Below are 21,893 nucleotides of genomic sequence, written 5' to 3' on the forward strand. Positions count from 1 at the left end.
TATCGTTAGCTTAACATGCCAGCATATTTCCTTACCCCAGTGCAGGGCTCTATAACACGGTAAATGCACGGTTCTTGCCTAATCTCACCGACGGATCCTCCGTTTGTTGTTTTCTTCCCCATCCTCTAAGTATGGGCATTCTCTTCGGATTGGTCCTTGATGCCCCATCCTACACTTTCTCCTGGGGACAACTTATCCACATCCATGGCAATGCACCGAACGCGTATTGAGCACCAACTATACTATACACCAGGACACACCAAGAACACATTGTCCATGAACCAGAGAAAAACACTTGAATAACAACGATATAATGTTGTAAGTGCTCCACTAAAGGTTAATGCGAATCATGGGAGCAGAAAGAAGGGCGTGACTGACATCTGAGAAGTTTTCACAGAAGGAGATATTGTTAAAGAATGACCAAAATGTTCAAAGGTGGATATGAGAATTTCAAGCGAAGGAGACAATGAGTGCAAAGACAGCATAGCATGTTTGGAAAAGGACAAGAAGTTTGGTGTGAAGAACTTAGGGGAGCTCAAGGAGGTAGAAGGAAGTGAGGCTGGAGATAAAACGAGTGCTGGGGAGAGTTCTTCTAAGCCCTGGTAATAAGTTTCAATTTTATTCATTATGTATTGAAAGCCATTAAAAGGGGTTAAGCAAGAAAGAGACAAGGTCCTATTTGTATTTTAAAACAATCCCTTTGGTAGCAATCTTGATGTTCCTTTGCTAAGACCCAAGCAGGTAAAAAGCATTTCAATAATCCAGGTGAGGAATGATGGAAGCCTAAACTAACAGAACGGCAGGGGGAGATGGACAGGAACGGTGGATTCAAGAGCATTGATCAGCTCTAGGGGGTAAAGAGAGGAATCCACCAAAGGCAAGTTTTTAGCATAATCAGCTGGTTGGATGTGATATCACTAAATGAGACAAAGAATATAAGGCAAGTATGAGAGAGATGAGGCAAAGGAAACAAAGAAAAACCGTATCTATTTTGACATGGTGAGTTGGAAGAGTCCACTGGGATATCTGAGGGCAGATACCCTGTGAACAGTTGAATGTAAGAATGTGGAGCTTAGAAATAAATATGGGGGTTAAAGCCATCAGCAAGTGACAGCTTCAGCAATGAAAAGAAATGAAATCATCCAGGAAATATAGGATGGAAAGTATCTACTTTTATCTAGATATTCACATTTTTTCTCTGACACTCTACTCTTAGAAAATCTATGTTCTCTATCATCATTTATTACCAGACTTTTCCATTTGGACATCACAACCATGGCCACCAACATACATGAATCTAATGGTATTGTCTGTCAAAAACGGTTAAATATTGGAATTAGATATGTTTCAACCTTAGTAATTGGCATTTCACAACTGTGTTATCACAGCAGTTTCCTGGCTTCCTTACCTTCCAGCTCACTTCCTTATAATTCATATTGCCAAATATTTCTCATCCCTTTTCTTCATATATTATTCCTCTGCTCAAAACCCTTTAGAGGTGCCCCATTCATCACTACAGCCAAGCTAAGCCCCACACTCAATTTCCATCACTCCTCAACATTATTCTCCACCTTACAGGGCCCCTCAGTGTCCTTGGAACCAACCCCCAGGGTTCATTCCATCCTTGGTTCATGCTGTACCCCTAATCTGTAATTTCCTCTTCTCAGCTTATCCAAATCCCATTGAACATTTCAAGCAGTATTTCTCAACTTTCTGACCATTTCCCTTTGATAAAGCTAACTCAAAACCCATTCTCAACCTGTTTCCTCCTTGTCTCCTTCCACTAGAGAGGCTGGAAAAGTTCAGTGTTTGTTTTCTGAGCCTCCTTTGGAACTAGGAGAGACCACGTGACACTGTTCTGGCCAACAGTACTGCTCCCTTCTCCTTCTTGCCTTAAAAATGGGCACAGGTACCCAGAACTGCAGCAACCATCACGGGATCATAAACAAACAAGTCAGTCCATTTAGTATCACAGCCTGGTAAAACACAGATTGTGAGCTCCTTGATTCCATCCCTAGGCCATACCAGGCCAGGATTGCCTACCTCTAGACTTAAACTATATGAGAAAATAAGCCCTTAATTGTTTAGGCTACAGTTGCCTGTCTTTGTTTGTTTGTTGTTTTTTGCTGAAGAAAAAAATTCCAAATTGATATACATGGCATGCTCCCATTCTTTATTTTCAAACAGTAAGGTACCCTGAATAGCTAATAAATTCATGTGAGTCTTTTTATGCACAAAAATTAACATTTACTTGATAGTTCCAACATGAATCTAATAAACAGTCAGCTAAGATATGTAGACACACATATCTTCCACCAATTACAGCTTTTTGCAGAAGCTATTCTCTCTGAAGTTCACGGAGTCTAGGAGACCCAAAAATTAAGACACATTAGTTAAAGGGAGAGTTTCAGTTCTTCAGTAGCAATGTGTTTAAGTTATTCTGTAAGTATTTAGTTCTCCTTTACTGCAACTAAAAAGAGAGTTCTAAGTTATCGAATTTTTATATATTAATATTTTGCTTTCCCTCTAAAAAGAGATGAGCGACCCCTCACAGTAGAGTGCTGAAGTATTCTCTATCCTGATTTGGACAGATGAGCATTCCATGCTGTGGTAGGCATCCTCTAAGGAGGCCCTCAATGTTCCCCACCTCCTGGTAGTTATACCCCTGTTTAATCTGCTCCCCTACAGTGTGGGCTGGATTTAGTAGCCAGGTCATATGGTAACTCTATGTTTACCATTTTGAGGAACTGTCAAACTGTCTCACCAAAGTGGCTGCAGCATTTTACATTCCAGATAAACTACTTCTTATCTATAGAGCAAAATGCAAATTATTTAACCTGAGTTTCCCATCATTTATAAAATGGGATAATTCCAAAAGTAAAGACTAACATTTATTAAGTACTTACATGCACCTGTATGGTTCTAGGTAATTTCTAAGATTTTACTAATTTAATCCCCTGTGGTATGATTGTCAGATAAAATAAAGGACACAGGAAATTTAAATTTCACATAAAAAAATAAATTTTTTTTAGTATGATTATGTCCTATGCAATTCTGCCCAAGGTCACATAGTAGTAATCGCTATTACTTGCCAGGGTGGGAATCCAGGCAATCTGACTCTGGAAGGACTGCTGTTAATTTCCAGTAACTTCAAGCAGTTCTTGCAAGGCAAATTAAGTACATTTAAAAACATGGTACCCACAATAGTAAATTTCCAATAGATGTTAGTTCCCTTCCAGGTTTCTTCCTTCCCTGGCCTCCTTCCCTCACTACCCCCAACACTTTGGGTGCCCATAGCACTTGGCTTATACCTCTTTCATAGTAATATTCTACAGAGAGGTTGTCATTGTTGAATGGTCATAATTCCTGAATTGAGACTTTATGGAAAGTTATTTAAATATCAATTTACTATACCAGGTTATGGTAAGAATACCAACATCCTCAGGGAAAGCTTTAAGAAATAAACAATTACTTTATAAATGCATAACAGAAAAGTGAAAGTCCCTGTTCTCTCTAAATTGGCACTTGACTTCTAATTTTGTTCTTTAAAAGTAAGTCTTTAATTAATAATCAAGAACATCAAGCTTGATTGGAATACTAAGAACATTAATCTAATTATATTCCTATATTATGAATGCCAATTGTTTAAGTATATTAACAGCAATTCTGTATTTCTCAAATACATTAGTCTTTAGGATTCACCCCAAAAGATTTGAAGAGATTTTTAACAAGTAGATCTTTAGCTTTCTGCAGTAATGAATGTGCCTTGAATCAATCATTAAACAGAAAAAAGTCATACTTTTTTTTTTCTTCTACATCTCAATGCTGTACGGAACGGCCACATCCATATAACTAAGTGGTCCACACTTGTTCACTCTCTGGAATTTTTTCTATTATGTTTGTAACTCGGTATATATTCATTCTTAGAATATTTAATATGGTGCAGAAGAGGAAACACTGTTACATATCCATTATTATCCTGAGATAACAGAGAAAATGTCTGCATATAAAGCTGGTTTTAATGTCATAGCAGTCATTTTTGACACTGTATTTCCTGGGCCAACTACTCTTTTTTTCCAGCTGAAAATTATGTTGGCTGAGAGCCATGCCACAGAACCTCCACCCTGAAGAGTGACTCAGATAATTAGACAAAAGCATTTAAACCTCTTCAGGATATTTTCAGACTTCCCTCTTGACATTGCTTCCTCTTAGGCAAAGAATTGGGGGCTACACATTTTGTGTAGTTGAAGGAAAAAAACTACCACCATTCATAAATCAATAATGCCTATTCTCAATCATCATCTTTAAAAAGGTACAACAAACAGTTGGTTCCTCAGCACCTTGAGAAAGTTTTTGCTCACTGACTACTTTTTTTACGTACAGCATAATTTTTTAAACATTTTATTATGGATAATTTCAAACATACCAATGATGAACACCCATGTACCCATTCACTCAGCTTCAACAATTACCAACTGATGGTCAATATGGTTTCACCTATAAACCCACTCCCCACTCCCAGGTTATTTTATTTTATTTTTTAAATTTATTTTTGGCTGCGTTGGGTCTTCGTTGCTGCGCGCGGGCTTTCTCTAGTTGTGGCGAGCAGGGGCTAATCTTTGTTGCGGTGCTCGGGCTTCTCATTCTGGTGGCTTCTCTCGTTGCGGAGCACAGGCTCTAGGTACGTGGGCTTCAGTAGTTGTGGCTCCGCGGCATGTGGGATCTTCTCGGACCAGGGCTCAAACCCGTATCCCCTGCATTGGCAGGCGGATTCTTAACCACTGCACCACCAGGAAGTCCCCCAAGTTATTTTTATTTTTATTTTTTTATTTATTTATTTTTTTGCGGTACGCGGACATCTCACTGTTGTGGCGTCTCCCGTTGCGGAGCACAGGCTCCAGACACGCAGGCTCAGCGACCATGGCTCAAGGGCCCAGCCGCTCCGCGGCATGCAGGATCCTCCTGGACCGGGGCACGAACCCGTGTCCCCTGCATCGGCAGGCGGACTCTCAACCACTGAGCCACCAGGGAAGCCCCCCAAGTTATTTTAATACAAATCCTAGTCACATAATTTCGTCTTTAAGTATTTCGATGACGCTAGCATAAATTTTGAATTTTATTTCTGTTTTAATTTTTTAATTATTAAATTAGAGGGAAAAGGGAAAATAGAGCTAACATCTATTGAGTGCTTACCATGCCAGATGTTATGCTAGAGACTTTCTCCTAAATTACCACTTTTAATGATAAAATCCTGCTGGGGGAACATTGCCAGTCCCATGTTTAGAAAAGGAAACAGACAAAGAGATAAATTTTCCAGCATTACTTAGCTACTGAGTAGCAGGGCTAGGATGCAAACCTGGGTCTGTCTGACTCAAAACCTTATGCTCTTTCCCCAAATCTACCCTGTCCTAAAAACGCCTGTGAAAAGGTAGGAATTGTCTTATATAAACTATTTGAGGAGAGGAGCATCTCTTCCACCTACAGTCCTCCCTCCATGCTATGAATGGTATTCACAACATATACACAGGATGTTTCCAGAGCCTAATTCCAGTAGTATTTCTAACATTGTAATCCAGAATCTAAAAGTCACACAATTTCCTAAGTCAGTATTTTGATGATCTGGAAAGCAACATGCACTCTGAGGTGTACCAGTAGGCAACATACTTTAGGTTTTAGTAGGATGGGATGTGCATCAAGAAACAAACAAACAAACAAAAACAAACAAACAAAAAGAAAACCACCACAGCCTAGAAATTGCCATAGGTGTGGAAAAAGAAATATTAACATGTCTAAGCATATGGAAACAATAACTATACTAATAACCATACATACCATACAGAAAGATTAGTTACCCAGGATGTAACTTAGAAAATTTGCCGTGCTAGTCTAAAATCTATACTCCAAAAAGAAGTAAATAAAATTTTTTTAATTTAAAAAAATAAAATAAAAACTATACTCCATTCAATGAAATGTCTAACAAATAATAAAAGAGTACCTGTTAGCATTTATTTAAAATATTTTCTCCAAGATGTCTCTATTTAAGTAAAAAAAAAAAGAATAAAAATTTAATTTTTGTTCTATAACTCAAGTTTGTCTCAATGACAAAAAATAAGACTTAAGATTCCTCAACTAGGTTCCTAAATACTAGGTTCCTATATGAGATGCCTTCATTCATTACCTTAAATCAATATTATCTATGAATTGGAGAGAATAAAAAATGCAATTCAATCTTATAAAAAGAATTCAAATCATAAAGATAAGCAATCAAACACAAAAGGGTGAGAAATTTTCACATACCAGTACTAGTGTTTACTTTGCGATACCTACCTATCTTTACCCCCAAACTTGATAATTACAGCTCAGATTTTTTAAATTTCAAAAATAAGCCACAATGCAATATGTTCATTTCAGCTGTAGGCTCAAGGTTCCTAGGAAATAATTCATGACTTATGAAAAAACTCAAGTGTATCAAATAGAAATACTATGTGTCAATAGCTACCAGCTTCCCAGGTTTGTCCTGTTAAGTCTATAAATGAGTCATCAGTTATTAACCTCAAAAATCTTGTTTTAGAAGTTGATTAAGAATCACTATTGGTTACCTAGAGCTAGATATAAATACAAAGATACTGACATAATGCCCTACTACCAGATCACTACATATTTTCTTACTTTGAAGTATATAACTACTACTTTTAATATCCCTAAATATGTGTTGAAAAAAATGAATGAATCCCAAGCACTAATATTAAAAGAATTCTTGTTTTTAAAAAAGCTTGTATTTTAAATTTACTTATAGCAAGGAAGAAGATTTTTTTAAATAATTCAACATTAAATTCTCAAAGTCAAAGCCTCAGAAAAAGGAAAGTTGTGGTTCATAGCCACTGACTCATTTCCTTAGATGATTCAACCTCCTGGCTTTAACACTGCCTTGCCTTCCCCTCCCCTTTTCAATTTTAACGCAGTACAGGGTGGAAATAAACCTCTGACACTATAGAGCTAGCTTTCCTGTGCTACCACATCATAATCTTTGAAATAAACTAAGTCTTTCTACAAGCTTTTATACATGTTTGATATTGAACTCCTATTATATAATTCAATTAACAGTGACTCAAACTCAAACACGCTATGTGGATTTTTCCAAAAGTTTTTGAAAAAATTCAGAGGTGTTTTTTCCACCTCTTAGAAATGTCACTGGCACAAAAATGATTTCATTAAAATGCGTATCTTTCTGCTACCCCGCACAACCCTTTGAAAATAAGCTTGTGCTCCATTTTGTTTTTCCATGTATTCTTTAAATATTTATATACCTCAAATGTTGAGTTCCTTATGAATATGTTCATGAGCTTACCTAATGCAAAGTCAAGACCCACAAAGACAAATGAAGAGAATTAAACATGAATGCACCAAAGGCATGTCTACACACGCCCAAAACAGAACACATCCGGCTCATCCTCTCCAAGTAAGGGCAAGATGGTATCTAGCCAGCTACAACAGAGCTCAGAAACCATGTGTACTCATGCTGCTGTTGAAAAAGAACAGCTTGCAAACCATCCCCTAATCGAGGGCATGTAGAGATATAGTTCAAACTAAGTTGATGTCACCTTATCTAACGCAAGATAGAAAAGAATGCCTCTTCCTTCTCACCATCTGTGCCCCACCCCCTACCCCAAAGCCTTCCTTGTCAACCAGGCCCTCAGGTGCTAGTGGATACATAAAGAAGAATGTTTGGGAGTTATTTAAAATTGCCAACTCTTTCATTCATTGGAGGGAATCACCTTCCTCATACACTTCAAACAAGTCCCAGTCCCTCCAAAATATTGCTTTGTCCCCAGAAGCACCCACAATCACCTGATAAATTGGCTTAATGACAGACAGATCGCCTGGATCACTGCCACCATGTCTTACTGGGTTCCATGTTTAAAAAAAAAAAATTTTATTGCAGTTTGTTAGAACCTTCCCTTCCTAAAGGCTGTTGCTTTGAGGTCAGTAAGACTTGGGTACGAATTATCGGCTCTCCCATTTAATAGCTGTGGTATCATGGACAAATTACTTAAATTTTGTCCATGAAGTTTCTTACCTGTAAAATGAGAGATAATACCACCTATTTTGCTAGTCTGTTGTGAGGGTAACATTTAAAGCCTGCAGCACACTGGCAGACACACAATAATTATTCAATAACATATGCTGTTATTTAATACTATACACCATTTTGTCATCTTGTAGAATTTCCCCCTGTAACTCCTAAATCACTGCGGAAGAAATATCCTGAACTGTTGCTGACAGAAAGTATTGTGTCAGTTTGCAAATCTTAAGAGAAATTTCATAGTATATTGGTAACTCTGGGATTAGGTTGATCATGATGCCTGAATTTTAGAAATTCTTTTAAATTTCAGTCCATGGCTATATGATTGATAAATACAAATAAATTTTGTGTCTAGTCTCAGCCATATCACTAATTGCTGTGATTTACTGGACAGGTCATAGCCACCATGGCTTATTTTCCACATTTGTGAGATAGGGGTACCACCATCACATCTTTAATTATAGTGGGACTAGAATTACTTGGGCATGGTCACTGTAGGCATTTCCAAGAAGAGAGGTCTAACTAAGCAAAAACAACAACAAAAAAGTAGCTTAAAGAAATTAAGATGAACATTTTTCAAATGGATTCTTTTTTTTCAATTTTCCTTTCCCTCTAGGAAATGGGTGGTAGGGAGCACATGTTCTTCATTCCCCACTCCACCCTCAATAATCAATACCTACTTATCTGAATGATGTTTTGAAAATTAAATGACCCTCTTCTATTACAGTGTTATCATCCCTTCATCTCCAGTTTTTCAGACCACTTCTATCAACAGCTTCTCTACTACCTCCTGTCTTTTTTGTTACAAACTAGTTTCTGACCACTTCTCTCAAACTTACCTAAGGAAGATCTCAATGACTTTCTAATGTCAATTCCAAAGAACTTATTTTGTACTTCAGCTTTCTTGATCTCCCTGGAGGATATGACATCACTGATATTCTGTTCCTTGTCTTCTCAGTCTTCTCTGTTAACACCCTCTTCTTCTACCCACCCCTTAAGCATTGGTGTTCCCCAGGGAGGTGTTCCATCCTCTGCCCTTTATTCTTCTCACTCCCAGGAAATCTCACTAGCATCTATGGTTTCAAAAGCCATTTACAAGCTAACTTCTAAACCTCTACCTGTAGACTAGATGTCCTATCTGGATATAGACTGGATATCTCCATGTAAATGTTCATGCCATAGGTGTCTAAAACTTGCTGTCAAAACTGGGTATGTCATCTCCTTCCTCCCCTTAAACTTGCTCTTTTCCCTCTGTATTTCTATAATTATAACCTTCATTAGCAGTCATTCATGCAGACTTTCCCCCTTGTTCCCTCTCATTCCGTTGGCCCAAACTTGTTTATTCTGTCTCTAAAATAATGTTTTCCAAACCATAGTCCTTGGAACCCTTATTGGTTTGTTTGTTTAAATATTAGGGTTTGGTGATCAAATTAGTTTGGGAAATGCTGGGTTAAGGCAGGACTTCTAAGAATCTTCAATATACTACTAAAGTGCCTTGTGACTCCCAAATGCAGTTAACAATATGAAGCGTTTCCCAAATAGCTTGGCAGCCTTTTTTCCAAGGATTATCTTCTGTGATCAGTGTGCCACAGAACATACTTCGCAAAATATCATTCAAGTATTTCTCAGATGTATCCTCTCCTCTCCACCACCATACCCATTGCTTCAACTAGGGAATTCTTTTTTTTTTTTTTTTTTTTTTAGCGGTACGCGGGCCTCTCACTGTTGTGGCCTCTCCCGTTGCGGAGCACAGGCTCCGGACGTGCAGGCTTAGCGGCCATGGCTCACGGGCCTAGCCGCTCCGCGGCATGTGGGATCTTCCCGGACTGGGGCACGAACCCGTGTTCCCTGCATCGGGAGGCGGACTCTCAACCACTGCGCCACCAGGGAAGTCCCAGCAGGCAGATTCTTAACCACTGTGCCACCAGGGAAGTCCCCAAAGTTTTTGATTAATGAACCAAAAGCCTTTCTTTTCCCACTATCTTCAGTTGATAGACTAGTAATGTTTAAGATTTTTTTTTTTTTTGCTGTACGCGGACCTCTCACAGTTGTGGCCTCTCCCGTTGCGGAGCACAGGCTCCGGACGTGCAGGCCCAGCGGCCATGGCTCACGGGCCCAGCCGCTCCGCGGTATGTGGGATCCTCCTGGACCGGGGCACGAACCCGCGTCCCCTGCAACGGCAGGTGGACTCTCAACCACTGCGCCACCAGGGAAGCCCTCAACTAGGGAATTCTATCTCATCTTGTCTATACAGTAGGTTTCCTGCCTAGGATCTTTATACTCATCCTTTACACAGTATTTGGTGAGCTCCCTAAAGTGTAAACTTCATGCAATTTCATGCTTAAAAATCCCACAAGGTTTCCTAGTACCCAAATTATAGGATCCAAAGTCCTTAAAAAACCAAAGGCACTTCATGATCCAGCCCCTCATCATCTTTCTATCTTCATCTCACACCAGTCCACCCTAAACTCCAGGCATAATAAACTGTAAATTCCTGGTGGTGCTATGTTAACACTTTCTGGCTTTTGCACATAATGTTCTGCCTCAAATGTCAACCACCTCTTGTTTATCTGAATAATTCCTACTCATCCTTTAAAACTGACCTCAGATGGTCTTCTTCTGAAGCCTTCCATTCCCCAGTCAGAGGAAGGTGCCTCACTGGTGTGCAGTCAATGCACTGTCTGTTATAGCACATCTTTGTAATTATCTGTGTACCTGTTTCTATTTTTCAACTAGACTGTGACCTTCTTGAAGATTAAGGACATTTATTTATTCCTGCTATGGGGCCTTGTGCCGTGTCTGGAACCTAGTAGATGAATGCTTGGTGAATAAATGAATCAACATATACATTATCTTTTAACTGTTTCAATATTCTTTCTTTCTGAAAACTCATTTAAATGTATAAAGTATGGGTTTTTCTTGGAATTTTAGTATGGGACCTAGAAAGATGTGGCAAACTTCTGTAAAGGACCAGATAGTAAACGTTTTAGGCTTTGTGGGCCATATGGTCTGTGTCCTAACTACTCAACCCTGCTGTCACTGTGCAAAAGCAGCCATAGACTGCACACAAATAAATGACCATGATTACATTCCAATAAAACTTCATTTACAAAAACAGGCAGTGGGCCAGATTTGGCTCACAGATCATAGTTTGCCAATCCCTGGCCTAAGAAGTTCATCGTATCTCAATGATCTTAACTGATATCCTCTAATGCAGTTACTGAAATTGTAGGCATGGTATCAGGAAGAAATGACCATCCTCTAAAAACGAACTGTGCAATATGATAGTCACTAACCACATGAAGTTATTGAGCACTGGAATGTGCCTAGTCCTAACTGAGATGTGCTTCAGGTATATAATTTTGTATACACTTGGATTTTGAAGATTTTGTGTGAAACAAAGAATGTGAAATATCTCGTTAATAATTATTTTATACCGGTGACATTGAAATAATATATTTGATACATTGGGTTAAAAAATATTATTAAAACTGATTTCACCTGTTTATTTTTACTTTTTAAAATGTGACTTTTTTTTTTTTAAAGACTTTATTTATTTATTTTTGCTGTGTTGCGTCTTCGTTTCTGTGCGAGGGCTTTCTCCAGTTGTGGCAAGCGGGGGCCACTCTTCATCGCGGTGCGCGGGCCTCTCACTATCGCGGCCTCTCTTGTTGCGGAGCGCAGCCTCAGTAGTTGTGGCTCACGGGCCTAGTTGCTCCGCGACATGTGGGATCTTCCCAGACCAGGGCTCGAACCTGTGTCGCCTGCATTAGCAGGCAGATTCTCAACCACTGCACCACCAGGGAAGCCCATGACTATGTTTTAAATTACATATTAAATATTTTAAATTACATATGTGCCTTGCAATATATATATATATATATATATATATATATATAGGACAGCACTGCTCTAAGAGAGAATAGTTACAAAAGAGAGTATTAACAGATTCAATCTCTTTTCAAGATTGCAAATGAGATACCTCACCCAATTATCCAAGTGTTTCTATTCAAAGCTGCTATATATCCTGGTTTCTTTCTATCAGTGGTGCTACCATTATCTTTTACATAAAAATTAAGGATCACAATCCTGAATTCTTTCTCCCTCCACATTAATGTATGTCCACCACTTTTATTTTATCTCACTGTTTCTCATTTTTTCTTTTAAAATATTTTTTTCTGGGACTTCCCTGGTGGCACAGTGGTTAAGAATCCGCCTGCCAATGCAGGGGACATGGGTTCTATTCCTGGTCCGGGAAGATCCCACATGCCGTGGAGCAACTAAGCCTGTGTGCCACAACTACTGAGCCCATGTACTGTAACTACTAAAGCCCCCACTCCTAGAGCCTGTGCTCCGCAACAAGAGAAACCACCACGATATGAAGCCCGTGCACCACAACAAAAAGTAGCCCCTGCTCGCCGCAGCTAGAGAAAGTGTAGCAATGAAGACCCAAAGCAGCAAAAAAAAAAAAATTTTTTTTAATTTTTTTGTTTCTCATTTTCTTTAATGCTATACTTGATCTTTGTTCTCTCAACTGAATTAACAGTCTCTTGAAAGGTCTTCTTTCTTCCAACCTCTATCCATGACCCTGATACATGATTCTGTACAAAACTAGCTAGATTAATATTCCTAAACACTATGACTACCTCCCGCTATACAAATATTTTTAAAATTCAGTGGCTTCCATGATACAGAAAATAATATCCAAACTACTTGGTCTAGTTCTTGAGGCGTTCTAAAAATTCCATTTTTAATTTCCATTTTGAAACTTACCTCCTCTCCTACCACTCCAGTCAGACATCGGATGGCAGATAAAATATAGGTCACCCAGTTGAATTGGAATTTCAGATAAACAACAATTTTAGTCTACTGTTTGGGATATACCTGTCCTGAAAAGTTAATGTTTACATGAAATTGAAATTTAACTGGGTGCTCTGTATTTTTATTTGCTAAGTCTGGCAACCCTAGTCAGACAAGTCTATTCTCTATCTCCCAAATACTATATGTAGATTACTACCCTTGCTCACACATTTTAAATGAGATAATGCATGCATGCACTTAAAACAGTGCCTAGCATGCAATGAGCATGCAGTTAAGTAGTAATACTGTTATTCCTCTGACTTTGTAGGTTCATCCAATTCAATTCCCACTGGCCTTCTCCAGCCCACTCCAGTCTACAATATATCTCTATTCTAAGTCTAGTATTTGATAGACTTGATTACTTACTTTGAACATTTCATATGTATGTCTTACCTAGCCTTAAATTTCACCTCATATAGAAATTACTGAGAAATAAAATAGGACTGTTAAATAAGGCATTTTGCATTTTACCAAAATTATCAACTTTTATCCTTAAGTCCCAGCTTAAATTACGAAATACATGACTAAAACACCCTCGCTAACCCTGGACTCTAGGCTCTTGCTGTCACTTACAAAACAGTGAGCTGTAATGAGATCTAAAAAGCAAAAAATTCACTTATTAAACAATAAATGAAATGTCTGTAGTTATGAATTTATCAGGTTGAGACAATATAAATTGTGCACTCTGAATTTTCTAAAACTTTCTTAAAAGGAGTCTATATATAACCATACAAATAATCAGCTCAGTGAAAACTTTTCCTATTTTTCATGATGATCTGTAAAATTCACAATCTATCAGGTAGTCACATGTCATTTTTATAGAAAAAAAAAATTTTCTCAAGTGAAGTCTAATACAATATCATGTTCTCCACTATACAGAAAGACTCAAATTATACAGGGACTCAAAATCTGTTGATGATCGAATAAGAAAATTTGGGATATTACTCAGAGTAAGCCTTTTGTAAACAAACCACAAAATTTTAAGTACATTATTAACCAATGGTTCACCTTGGTCCCAGTCCCAGTATAGTACAGACTACCTGAGTCCAAAGTCTGGCTCTGCTACTTATTAACATACACCTCTCTAAGTCTCAGTTTTCTCAACTATAAAACGGGAGCCCTTTCTTCCAAGGTGTTGTGAGGATTAAGAAAATATGCATGAACTACTTAGAACAATGCCTGGCACATGGCAAACATTCAAAAAATGCTAATTCTTATTATTCTTAGAATGTTTCCCAATTTGGTCTCTTCAGGCTCACCTAGCTCCAACCTAGGACTTGTTCACAAAACTAACTTCTAGAAATAAAAAGATATGGAGAGAAAGCACTTTGGTTTGCCATATTAGAATAAACTTCAGAGGTCCAGATCCTTGCTTCTATAACTCCTTTAACAAATTTGGTTTTTGCCCTCTCATGCTATCACCTTCTCAGGCCAGTCTATTCAGATGTAATTGGAAACAGAATAATCAGTTTCACATAAATCTTTCTATGAACAAGAATTATTTTTATTTTTTAAAGCTCACTTGTAAATGTCCTCCATAAAACTTACTTCCATAACTCCTAATTTGTTTTAGGTTCTCTTTTAAGATAGTTATGGATTCCCAAATCCTACTATGTAAGTAGTATAGGACAACTCTCTACGCAAGAAGTAATTCATGTGTGAAGTAAATTATTTTTCCTAGTTTATACTGGTTAGAGGAATAATACAAGAAGAAACCAAATATCCAATTCAATAAACCAAATTTCCAATTCAATAAACACTTCATCTTACAAAGTTTCATAATAAAAAGTACTGGATTCAGGCCTTGATTACAGTAGTACCAACTGAATAAAAGCCACAATTCAATGATGTTACCTGAAACTATTCCAAACTAATCTAGGTTCTCTGGAGGAAAGGGCACTTTGAACAGAAAAGCATGTTTTAACTTATTTCCAAAGACCAGTAAAACCACCATAAAAATAAACACTTTTAATGAAATTATTCACAAAAATTTTAAGAATGTTAAAACTGATAACTGAAAAACTACTGATTTCACATATTTAAACTTATCTAGGGGAAAAAAAATCCAGGTTAGACTACTTAAATGTAAGTCTCAAAGCTCACTAACTGTTCAAACGTGGTAAGACTGTGGCAGGCATTCCCTGGAGGTCCAGTGGTTAGGTCTCCGCGCTTTCGCTGCCAAGGGCATGGGTTCAATCCCTGGTTGGAGGACTAAGATCCCGCAAGCTGCCTGGTGTGGCCAAAATAAATAAATAAAAATTGGGCTTTAGATCTGGAGTCAAGAAACATTTTCAATCAACGGCCAGATAAGTAAATATTTCAGGCTTTTCAGGATAAATACTGTCTCTGTCACATAATCACAGTTGTTTTTTTGAGCAGTCTTTTAAAATCCTTTAAAATGTAAAAAACCATTCTTAGCTTAGTCCCTATAAAAACAAGTGTAGGGACTTCCCTGGCGGTCCAGTGATTAAGACTTCACCTTCCAATGCAGGGGGTGCAGGTTCAATCCCTGGATGGGGAGCTAAGATCCCACATCCCACATGCTTCAGGGCCAAAAAACCAAAACATAAAACAGAAGCAATATTGTAACAAATTCAATAAAGACTTTAAAAAAAAAAAATGGTAGCCAGATTTGCCTTTGGCCAGTTTCCCCACCCCAGCTTCACACTATACATATTATCTTTTCGTTACTATATCAATTCCACTGATATTAACTTTTCTTCCCTCAAATGTGCTCAAATGTTACCTTCTCAATGAGGACTTCTCTGAATACATGTCTACCAGTCTCCCTATATATATAACATACTATGTAATACATAGTATAGTACCTAACATGTTTTTATTTCTCACTCCCACCCCCCAACACCAATATAAGTTCCATGAAGGCAGATTTTTTTTTTCACTGATATATCTCCTGTCCCTAGAACAGTGCCAGGCACATCAGTAGGCTCTCAATAAATAAACCTACCCTCACACTTATGAAACAAATACCATAGAGGAAATACAGTTGATCCTTGAACGACTCCGAGGTTAGGAGCGCTGACCCTCTGCAAAATCGAAAATCCAAATCCTCACGTAACTTTGTAGTTGTACAGTATCCACTAATTCAGCCAACCCCAGGCTGTGTAATACTGTAGTGTTTACTATTGGAAAATGAAAATCCATGAATAAGTGGACCCACTTATATCCACATAGTTCAAACCCATGTTATTCAAGGGTCAACTGTATATCTAAATGAAGATAAGTGGAAAGGTATTCAAGAAGATTGACAAATACTTTTTTGTTTCAAGTAGTCATAAAACATTTTAAATAAAGGGGGAAGAAGTTCAAACCCATTTTCTTACTGTCCCACAAAGTAAGTTATTTCTAGACTAATTCCCTGGAAGTTTACTATTACTTTGACTTATCTAATAACAAATTTCAGCTGTTAGTCCTAAACCCCTCTACAGACCCGTTCTGCCTCTTTGACCTCACCTGTATATATTTATTCCCTGACCATTCAACTCACTAATCTAGTCTGGCAACTTTCAAGTTTAGCAAAGTGGGGAGGGAAAAGTTACTTTGCCTCTTCTATCACTCCATCTCCCAACATTCCCGTTTTATAAATTTCGTAATATTGTAATTGCAAATCTTTCCTACTTTGTCTTTTACCATTCAATATAATCAAAGCAAAAGGCGAGATTCTATTGAATATTATACTCCAAATACATTAGGCTCAGTGATTAGACAAGTTATTTTTAATTGCTATATGTGGTTTTACAATTTTTACCTATAAGGAAGATCTGCCGTATCATAATCCATATATATATTTGGCAAGGTATAGAGGAAATAACTTTGGGAATTTAGTAAGCTCCACCACCATTCAGATTATGGCTACTATATTTCTAAATTATATTAAAACATAAAAACTCACTAAAGTGTAAAATATCTTCTACTGCTATCTCTGGTAAATTGATACTTGATAGCCATTAACAACATTAATGTGGGAGTTAAATCACACTAGAGATCACACTAAGATATTCTAAAATCAAACTACAAAAATTGCTAATACAAGAAGGGAGGCCTACAAGGAAAGGAACTGTGTTTAAAAACCGCTTTATCCAACAAGTTATTCTTCATCTACTATTTTATTTTCTAAATGGCTACAATTCTGCCATTCTTATCAGACAAGCAACCTTGGTTTCTGAAAGACAAACTTTCTAAAATCCAAAAGTCAACTGTCAAGGGTTAAGACTGAGACTCCATAGGCCAATTCTTTAGAGACACAGTTCTGTCCTAAAAACTCGAAGGTTGTGATTTCTGAAAAAGCAGTAGCATAATAAAAACTGCTATAGAACTTTCATTTTTAAAAAATTTCCAACTGCTTTTGTGTCCTAAGTTATCATAAAATCAGATTAAATTTGGTGGAACTAAATCAGGGCAAAACCTCCTATATAGCCAGGATTATAAGAACCAAACAGATTCTCTTTTTTCTTCATATAAAAGCTAGGTGACTCCCAAACTAAGTTACTTTATACCATATATCCCTGGAGAATAACATGGCCCAACACACCACACGTCCCACTTAATCTAGTTCAAACGAGTAACGTAACGTGAGAAACTGCACTGTGTAATTCCTTTATTTTCTGCATATTAGTGCTTTACCAACACTACAACCATAAAGAACACAATTCCAAGTACTGTACTTTTTAGTTTGGGGAGATCACAGTCTACAGACTCATTTACTTATATTAGACAAGATTAACCTCATTGAAAACTTACTTCAGTTTATAAATTCACATAAAATACAGAAATTGATGCAATTAAACAAAAACTTCAGGATCTTATTTCTTAGATTGTAACTTTTTTTGCAGGCTATAATTACCTGCCCCATGATCATCAGTGGTTATGATTCAATTTAACTACATCAATTATCAACCTTTTATATCCTTAAAGAAAATGTAAGTGAAAATTACAATTTCTTAGCAAAAGGTTTAAGGTTTTCCAAATTTCAAATATTTGCTTTCCCTCCTCCCCCCACCTTCAGTTAAGACATTTCATATAAACTAAAAATAACCACATCTCACCTGCAACATTCCATAGCAATCACTTGATGTATAAAATTTTAACTATGCCCCCAGTTATTTTAAGACAAACAAAAAATGGCTGCCTACCAATCTGTCTGTCACAAGTTAGAAATACTACATTTAAGAATTAACATGAGGGTTTCAAGTTTCCTCCAGTTTAGGCATTTATACCTTTGTGCTTGTCGCTTCAGGATGTTACTATAACATTGATATTTATATAACCCATGTTTATGTACCTTAATATGTAATCGTTTAAAACACTAGTAATTAAATTTATGATGGAGCTATGGGAATTTTAAAAGCAACTAAAATGTTCTTAGATGTGTGTCAGCTTCATTTCTAGAGATACTTCTACTAAAGTGAAACTGAGAACTTTATACTTTAGTTGCATTTGAATTCAAAAATCCCTCTGCACCATTAGGAGCCTACAACATAGCACCTCTTCTCATCTGCCTTAAGTAAAATGTTTGTCAAGAGTTTTACTTTGAAGAGTTAACTTTCTATAGCCTTATACTTCTCATACATCTTTGGTAAAAGCTCCATTATACAATATGGCCAAAGCATGAAGGACCAATACTGTCCAATCATATACCATGATATCCCGTTCAATTTTAGTTTTCAGACACCCTCATAAACAAAACCCACTCCACCTTTTCCTGTATACTGCCTTTGCAGTCTACATTTCTGAATTCCCTAAGTTTAATTCCTTGAGGATCTCTAAAATCAATCCTTAAGGCTATATAAGAACCAGATGCTGCTACACAATTCTGTATCAAGCATTAACATTTGGTTCAAAGTATTATCATAGTGGTCTCAATAATCTAGTTACTGGTCCTAACCAGCTAAGCAAGTAATCTTGTTAGGATCTAGATATCACCAGTGAGCACACTGCTTACCCTTGAAGAAAAGTAAGTTTACATTCATTGTCATCTGTAGGTTCTTCCTCTGCATCCTACTTCCCCTTTTGTCATTCCTCAAGTCTACACATCATTCATTCATCACATTTCCTTCCTCAAAGGAGATAGTGTATTATTGAACCAACAGGATATCTGACTATTAGCATGAGTTAATCAAACAGAATACCTTTTCCATAAAACATCTTTTCCAGTGTTCTAATTAATGGAGATATGGATCACTCATCTATTAAAAAAAAAAGACTTATATCTTCAGCTTAATCAATTGCTGTAATGTGGAAACACGAATTTTTTTTTCCAGCTAGGTAAAAGGTGCATGTAGTTTGAACTGTTAAATGCTTTATTCATGAATAAACATTCTAGTAATTTAAAAACTATTGGTCTTAGACATTTGAAACATGGTAAAAGTATATATTCCAGTTTTGCCCAAAAGTCACTTAAAATATCTACAAATATTTCATCTGTGTGTGGCATACACCATTATTGCTCCATTTTCTGGAAAAGTCTATTTTTAAAGTTAAAAAAGGGAAAACACAGCAAAGTTGCTAACTTTGCAGTGAAAAAAAAAATCTGTGTCCTTGACAGGTTACATTTTCATAGTTTTATGCAGTGTAAGTTAGCTATGTAACGGGGAACTTGAGTTTTATCCTTACTCATGCATGATGTATGTTTCAGAACTTAAGAGTTGAAATTTCAAAGAACTTCTTACATTACCTGTTTAACACAGTGATGTGCAACTGTAACATATTACAATGATATTACTCATTATTTGCCACCGTGGGCTGTTTACTATACTGGTCTTAGATATAAAAGGTCACATTTGAATTTACTAAGTTAAAGTCAGAACTCATAAGGGAGGGGAAAAAGGCCTTAAATATAAAAGACAAACGGCAGTTTGATTAAGCAATAATTTTCAGTTTACTAGATGAAACAGACTTGCAACACAGTCTGCATGAATGCAAAATAAGCCATCTACAGCAAGTGATAAGGAAACTGGGCAAAAAGGAAAAAAGCATACATTGGAAAAGAAGATTCTCTCGAAATAAAAAAATCAAACCATTATTATAAAGGAATTTACCAAGAACTGCTATATTTCCCCCATCCCATTTGCTGGAAGTCAACAAGAGCATCTAGCACTTTGTGTTCATGTCAAAAAAGTCAGATCAGAGCATCCTAACGCAAAGCAAAGAAAAAAAAAAGAAAACAAAACAAAAAAGAAAACCCCTAACCCCCTCCCCCAAACCGCAGAACGGTAACTCCAGAGTTCAAATTCAAAGAAGAGAAAGTGGCAACTGAAAGAGGTGATGGTGGCGATAATCCTATGAATGGGTTTTTGATTTCTCTCCTTCCGGGGGATGGGCGGAGAAGAGGCTCATTAGGATTTGTAGTTAGAGGTTAACCATGTGAGCCCCTCATAGAGTCCGTCCCCCGAGGTGGCACAGGAGGGCTGCACATACCAGTTCCTGTCCCGAATCCGGGTCAGGCCCAGTTTCTCCTGGATCTCGTGGGGTTTCATGGCATCGGGCAGGTCCTGCTTGTTGGCGAAGATGAGGATTATGGCGTCCCTCATCTCCCGGTCATTGATAATGCGGTGCAGCTCCTGGCGGGCCTCGTCGATGCGGTCGCGGTCGGCGCAGTCCACTACGAAGATCAGACCCTGGGTCCCGGTGTAGTAATGCCGCCAGAGCGGCCGGATCTTGTCCTGGCCGCCCACATCCCACACGTTGAACTTGACGTTTTTGTAAGTCACGGTCTCCACGTTGAAACCCACGGTAGGGATGGTGGTCACCGACTGGCCCAGCTTCAACTTGTACAGGATGGTTGTCTTGCCGGCTGCGTCCAGGCCCAACATGAGGATCCGCATTTCCTTGTTTCCGAAGATCTTAGATAGCACCTTCCCCATCGCGTCGGAGGAGCCGGGGCCGGGGGCATTCAGGTGTCCCGGGTCCCCTCCGCCAACAACGCCGCCGCCGCCGCCGCGAAACCGAAACGGAGCCTCCCAATCGCGAGGGCGCCCGTGCGGCCTGCGTGGGAGTCGCCTCCTCGGGTGAGAGGCCCGGACCCGTCGCTCACTCGGGCATCACCCACCGCACAACTTGATTCCTCCAGTCGCCGCGGCCGCCGGGACGCTGAGTCTGCGCCGGGAGAGCCGCCGCCCTGCTGAGGCGCGGCCCGGCCCGGAACTGCCCTTCCCCCCGCAGGCGCCGCGCGAGCGCCGCCGCGGTTCCCGCTCCTCCGCCTTCTCCTCGCTCCGCCGCGGGAGACTGCGGCCCTTCGGCCCGGCTCCCGGTCCGCGAGCACCACGCTCACCAGCGACCCAGGCCACCCGAGAGGCAGCGCGGCTCCGGCGCCCCGTCAGGTCATTGATCCTCGCGGGAACTCGGTGCGCTGCCTGCAGACAGAGACAGGGAGAAGGAAGTTACTGCTAGAGCCCCAGAGGAGAGTGGAGACCGAGGGGGCCCGCCTTGCCAGCTCAGTCCAGGAGGTTACCTCCAGCCGCCGCCCCGAGCGCGGGCTCCCTCCGGCCTCCACCGCCTCCTCCCAGCTCTGCCGCCGCCGCCGCCGCCGGAAAAGGCGCCGAGGAAACCGCCTCACTTCCCCTCCCGACCACGCAGGCGCAGCAGAGGCCGCCCGTTCGGACAAGAGCGACCTCTGTAAAGAGAGCAGCCCGCGCGCTAAGCGTCGGGGCGCCACGCGCGGAGGGGCGGGGCTACGGCGGCTCAGAGGGCTCGCAGGTGCGGCCAGCCCCCACCCCCGCGAATCTCGGACTCTCACCCGCGGCCACCTGTCGCTGCTCTAGCGTCTTGTCCACTCTCTGCATTCCTCTTCCGCGCTCTCTCCTCCTCCGCCCCCATTCAAACCAGAAGAGCCGATCCACTGCGGAGCTCCACGGTGTGGGGCCCGCGGACCGCCTGCTCCCCTGACGAACGCCTCCCCTGTGCTGCTTCCAGGCCTGTTCTCGGACCCCGG

The 21,893-nt window shown here is 39.4% G+C and overlaps 1 protein-coding gene across 1 annotated transcript; it reads right to left on the reverse strand.

Annotated features, from left to right (window-relative positions):
* Nucleotides 1–17,558: 17,558 nt before the first annotated feature.
* Nucleotides 17,559–21,527, reverse strand: ARF6 (ARF GTPase 6). The gene is made up of 2 exons (XM_082847009.1): nt 21,414–21,527; nt 17,559–21,315 (listed from the first exon to the last, which is right to left on the reverse strand). Exon 2 carries the CDS (start codon nt 20,824–20,826, stop codon nt 20,299–20,301), a length of 528 nt encoding a protein of 175 aa, XP_082703135.1. The 5' UTR covers nt 20,827–21,315; nt 21,414–21,527; the 3' UTR covers nt 17,559–20,298.
* Nucleotides 21,528–21,893: the final 366 nt, after the last annotated feature.

This window comes from Leucopleurus acutus, assembly GCF_964270905.1.
Source record: "Leucopleurus acutus genome assembly, chromosome: 1".
Lineage (NCBI taxonomy): Eukaryota > Metazoa > Chordata > Mammalia > Artiodactyla > Delphinidae > Leucopleurus > Leucopleurus acutus.